The sequence below is a fragment of the Cynara cardunculus genome (genome assembly GCF_001531365.2).
Source record: "Cynara cardunculus var. scolymus isolate 2C chromosome LG 3, CcrdV1, whole genome shotgun sequence".
In the NCBI taxonomy this organism is placed as follows: Eukaryota; Viridiplantae; Streptophyta; class Magnoliopsida; order Asterales; family Asteraceae; genus Cynara; species Cynara cardunculus.
In genome coordinates this window covers 141,178-147,246 of record NC_037530.1, presented here as the reverse complement: position 1 = coordinate 147,246, position 6,069 = coordinate 141,178, and the positions used below count along the sequence as shown (strand labels likewise).

Genomic DNA, 6,069 nt, shown 5'->3' with positions numbered 1-6,069 from the left:
TTTTATGATATCGTCAAACATATATTTTATTCAAAAATAAAAACATCATCGTTTTCTCAAAATCACATAAAGCCATATTATAACATCGACTGAGATAAAAAATAAAATGAAATATTAAAAACACGATGTATCTCGCTGCATTGCGCGAGTACGCTTCTAGTATATATATATAGGTTTGATGGTCTATATCTAGCAGTAGTGAAATTGAAAACGCACCTTCCGTAAAGTTTTCCTGATGTTCAGACCTGAAGGAGATTGACAAACTGCAAGAAATGTTCTAAGAACATTTTGTTGAACATTTGGTCCATATAATGAGATGAGAGAAAATAACTTGAAAATATCTTCTTCAGATTCCAGAAACGGCGTATCCTCATGATCGCCTTTGTGAGAAGTTAACGATAAAGCGAGATTCACAATCGTGGCTACAACCTTTTCAACGAGATTCGGCATTGATAAGCTTTCACGGAAGAGTATTCCAAACAAAATCTCTACAACACCTTGTTTCATCATCTTTAATCCATTTTGTGGCACACCTGAAAGCTTCTCGAGGGCTAAAATGGCTGCCTTCTTCATCTCAATATTAATGTGGGAGAGCATAGCAACAAGTGACTCCACCGCTCCATTTTCACAAACCGTAAGCTTTGCATGATCGGTCATCTCGACTTCTGACAGCGTCTCAGCCATCACCCGTTGAACGCTTTCAGACCCTGTGTTGATTTGGTATCATTGTAAAACAAAGGTAACTTAATCTTGAATTCCATCCAAATACAGGAAAACTTATAAGCAACGACTTTGTTGACGTCAAAGATACTACTTTTCATATTATAGTTTTTGCGAAATATGTGAAACCCCGTATTACTCACCAAAAGAGCTCTTGAGGTGAGAATGGAGGTTTCAACATATATATTAGGAGAAATGGTCCAAGTTTCACCGACATGTGACTCTAATGCATCTCCTCCAATGGAGGCTAGACAGCTACAAATTATCCAGAGTGTTGAAAAGGGGGGTAAGACGAGTAGATATTACTCCAGAGTGTCGATTTTCTAGAGTGGTAGACATGACTCTAATACCATGTGAAATATATGAAACCCTCACATTACTTTCCAAAAGAGCCATGGAGGAGACAATGGAGGTTTCAACATATATTGAGGATAAATATTCCAAGTCTAGCCAATGTGGAACTCTTTAACAATTTTATTGAGGTTTAGTTTGGCTTGATATGTATTTTTTCAAATTTAGTGAGAAAAAATGGGTATATAAAACTTCATCACACGTCCTACCGATAGAAAAAACATATATATATATATATATATATATATACATATATATATTGATAACCTTGGGAACTTGTGCACCATGTGTTATTTCATATGATATTTTTTCATCTAAGACTAGGATTTAGAATATTGATTAACATATATTTGTTTCACATGTACTCGGTTCATGATGTGAACACTTTTGGTGTGTTTATGAAACAAAAAGTACACGTAAAAAGGTTTCATATTGTGAACCGAATACATGTGAAACAACCACATTGTGAAACAAATATACGTTAATCTATACATAAAATACCATACTTGGACGAAAAAAATATCATGTGAAACAAACCTTAAGATAGAAGTTCTCACGGATCTCATAAATTTTGGAGTTCTCAAATGATTAAGCCCCTATATACAATAGTTTGACCATGGGGGTAGGTCAACTCATAAGACCTTGAGTTTAATCCTCAGAGGTCGCCAATTCAAGTCCCGTCCGGTTACTATAGGGCCTCATGGTATTAGTAGAGTAGCATGCAAGCTGGTCTTGACACCCACGGTTATTGATAAAAAAAACTACTGGCTTTGACCTAAAAAGTCAAACTTAACCTCCTATGCTATCTTAGTTTGATGAGTGATGGTTAAATACCTGAAGAAAGAAGGCGAAGTAAAGGTCCAAAATGATTAGCATTGGCCATTTGCACAATATTCTGATGAAGAAAAGAGAGATTCTCCAAAAGTTGTTTAGCATCCTCAGCAGCTTGAGCATCATCACTACCAGATAAGGTCACAAGAAGAAGTATGCAACCTTGGCTACTCCCAATAATATTTCTTGCCACATCGTTTTCCGACAATTCCATAAGCAATTGCAATGCCAACTTACTTTCTTCGATCTTTCGTGCAAGGGAACACACGATTAATTTGATAGCATTGTCTGTTTTCGCTATGCTTTCCTGCAAGTTACCAATATGAATTTATGAATCTTTAATTAAATTATGTTATAAACAATGAATCTTTGATTAAAGTATCATATGGTAGATTTTGATCTTAAAAACTTGACCCTAAGTGGTTGTTCAACGGTAAGATCTTGGGTTCCGTCCCCCCCCCCCCCGGTCACCATTCAAGTTACCTCAGGACCACTAGAGGATTTGTCTAGCTATTAACTTCAGTGCCCCACGGAATTAGTCAAGGTACACAGAAGCAGACCCTACCAAAAGAACTTAAGAATCTTAACCCTAAGGACCCGTTTGATTTGACAGAAAGTTTTTGAAGGATTTGGAATTAGAATAATATGGAATCTTTGGTGTGTTTGGTTTGTAGGATTTGGAATGGAACTGAATTCCCTTCTCTATAAATAATTTACAAAAATATTAAACTACCTTTTTATTAATTGAATATAATAAAACAAATGTTTTTAACATATTTTAAAACATTATTACAAACAAATCCTACGAAATCCCATGAAATACCAACTACCCCATGGGATTTCTGTATCACATGTTTATAGGATTTCAAATCCAAGCAATCTATCAGACCAAACATAGGATTAGAATGGAATTCAATTCCAAATCCTATCAAATCCTGCAAACCAAACGTGCCTTAAGGGTCGTTCAAATGATAAAATATTTGGGTCCCCCCCAAAGAGATCACCATTTCAAGTCACCTCTCGAGGGTTTGCCTGGTTGTTAACTTCAAGTGTGAGCAAGTTGGCCCTACGAAAAGCACTTAAGAATTTTTAATCAAAGTGATATGTGTGTGTATATATGTGCATACCTTCCTATCATCGTTGTCGGTTGCAAGGATGCGGAGGATCGTGAGAATGCAGGATCTAATCTGGAAATTCTTGGTAGAAAGAAGAGAAACAAGAACCGGCAAGTAGTCCTCCATCATCACCCATTCTTGATGAAGATCTCTTTCCAAGCACAAATCTTGCAACTTTTCTAGCGAGACGATTACTTCTTCCTCCTCGTTCGAAAGAATCCTCGACTTAATAGAACCGATGAAGATCATCGTGTTTCTATCTCTCCACTCTTCTATCGATTGGCGAAGAGTCTTGTTAGTCCTTAAAGCCGATGCTTTCAATGGAGTCTTGGTTATTGGACAAAGATTGTTTTCAACCGCTAACCATTTCTCTATTGCATATCTCTCAAAACTATGTCCGGATGGCGTTTCTACTGGATCGTCCATAAGTTCTTGAGTTATCGGACAGTAGAACGATTGAAGAGGCTCTAAAGGTTGCCTTCCCAAAGAATTTCTCTTGCTAAAATACTTCTTTTCTCGCTCTTCTGCTGTCGAAATAATATCAGCCTTTCCTAGTAAGGCCACAGTCTGTTCAATCTGTAAAGCTTCTGCTACATCTTCTGTTAGCTCAACATTTTCCATTTCGTGTTTGAATTCTTCATACTCTTTTCGCAATACTGCTTGCTCTGTTGAGATCCCGATGACATCCGCAATAGAAACGAGCAAACTATTGGCATATGATCTATCAACGTTCCTTTCTCTGATACCCACTTTAATTTTCTCAATGATTTCCTCTTCTGTGGCTGATTCTTGATAATTTGCATTCAACATGATCTTCGATAGCTTAATGATATCTTGATCAAGTCCATTGACGGAGATCAGAGGATGAAGGAGGTTAAGAGCATTACCAATCTCTTTTGTGTGGTTTTCTAGGCTTTTAACGATCTTTTTGCAATTAAGCAAGAGGTAGATTTTGTTCTTGTTGCTGCATTCGTGAGCAAAGATGTTAGCTTCTGAAACATGCTTAGTGAGAACGTTAATCGTGTTCTTTAAGGTCCCGGAATCATGGATGTCCAACTTAGTTGATTCTTGTAGAATGAATGTTATCCTCTCCAAATAAGATGAAAGTTTCTTGAAATTTTCCTTTTGAACGTTGGTGGCTTTGGTGGAATGAACGGTCTCGAGTGTTGTCGAGATAGCCCTAGAAAGAGTGCCTGAAGCTGGTACATGAGTACTCATTATCTACAAATGTAAGCCAGAAACTGTTGAAACTGCTTTTCGAGTTCTTGAAATATGAAATTTTCAAGAGAGAATGCAACTTCTAAGTAACTGCAGATTGGAGACCATAGCCTGCATCCACAGGAAATTAGTAGAAAAATTAAGATTGTGATTGATAGGATATGTATCCTAACAAGTGCCAATCGGTAGCATACAACACGAAGGCAGGTTTAAATGAGAACCACAAATATTTTAAGAACCTCGGAACCATCTCATGCATTATTCATGATGAAAAGCCCAAATATATTCACAATAAACCACAAGGGTTGTGGTGTAGTGGTTGAGGCCCTTGGGGATGTGGTGGAATATCCCATCTTTCCGGGGTTTGATTCCAGGCATACAAAAATTGTGGCCACCGAGTTTATATGGCCTGATTTCTTACAGTTACAAGTTGTGATTAGTCCAGACATACTATATATATGTGTGTGTGTGTGTGTGTGTGCGCAATATCATTTTTTCATTATTCATTATATTCATGAATATCTATCATGAATAATTCATACATAGTTGGTTCTCAATATATTTATTGTTCTCATTTGAACTGGTGCTTAGTCGCTACGCCTACAACACCATACATTTTCTCAAAGTAAGTTTTTATGGAAGTATATAATAATAATTATGGCAAAACTCAGACACACTATTGACCTTTTGAGGTTTGAACCCCTTATCAACCAAAAGTTGGTATCTATAGATAACCCGGATAGCACTGGATCAATGACCATTTGGTTCTCAAAAGTAAGTTTTTGACTTAGAAGAACCTCAAAAGCAATTATGATCTTAAACACTTAGCAAATAATATGGTTAACAAGCCCTCTAGCATGTAGCTCAATTGGCTTGTTGCAAAGTGGCAGAGCGACTTTGCTCAAATACACAGCATGTTCAAGTTTGAATCCTGGGGAGACAGACTTGAACCCAGCGCTAGCCTCAACTGCTGAGTTAGCTTTAAAATGCCTACTCACATGTGGTTCCTAGGGGCGGGTTCCATGTGGGCTGTAGGAACATTTTGCTCAGATAATTGGTTAACAAGTGAAGAATAACAGAATTGTTCACCACTATTGCAAACTTTTGGGGAAAGAAAGATTAAATTTAATCTAATCTTCGTAGATCCAAAAACTGCAACCACACACACACATATTCTAAAATTCAACCCACAAATCATAATGAGACACAAACACAGACATCTGATTTCCTAAAATCTCTGCAAAATTGGAAACCTAAAACTGTAATCGAAGGGGTAATCAAAAGGGAAAGTCGCAGATTAAGCTCGTATTGCAATCATAATACTATATTGAATTCCAATATGTTCTTACCTGATGAAGCTCTGATCAGCAAGCTCAGCTGCAATCGCGAACATCCGGTAGGAAAGCCGAGCTGAACCAGAATTAGAAAATGGGTGGTCAAATTCTAGTCGTAAATGTAGTATAACAAGTGGGATTCAACTCGAAAGACTACAAAGTCTTCGAATTAAATACAAAAATCTACAGTTTGACGCGGTTTCTTTGTGAACTATCGTACGAGACTTCTCCCTCCATTTTGTTTATTATTTCCACCAAATTGACTTCTTGAAACCCGCCAAGTCTCACCACCAACAACAATTGTATATAAATTTTAGTGAATTATATATAATTGTTTTTTTTCCCCTAAAGATGTCTCTTTCAATTTAAAACATATTTTTTTTATATTAGAAGCGTACTTGCGCAATACAGTAAGATATATCGTGATTTTAATATTTTATTTTATTTTTTATCTCAATCGATGTTATAATATGATTTTATGTGATTTTGAGAAAGCGATA

General features: G+C 36.6%; 1 protein-coding gene across 1 annotated transcript in view; it reads right to left on the bottom strand.

The window, feature by feature from the left end:
- Nucleotides 1-5,663, bottom strand: part of LOC112509901 (U-box domain-containing protein 44-like) — a 10,074-nt gene extending 4,411 nt beyond the window's left edge. Inside the window, exons 1-4 of the mRNA XM_025115108.1 lie at nucleotides 5,585-5,663; nucleotides 3,030-4,346; nucleotides 1,906-2,209; nucleotides 217-707 (exon numbers count right to left, since the gene is read on the bottom strand). Coding sequence (XP_024970876.1) covers nucleotides 217-707; nucleotides 1,906-2,209; nucleotides 3,030-4,235 — 2,001 coding nt within the window. The 5' untranslated portion in view covers nucleotides 4,236-4,346; nucleotides 5,585-5,663. The remainder of the gene's footprint in view (nucleotides 1-216; nucleotides 708-1,905; nucleotides 2,210-3,029; nucleotides 4,347-5,584) is intronic.
- Between the last annotated feature and the right edge of the window lie 406 nt (nucleotides 5,664-6,069).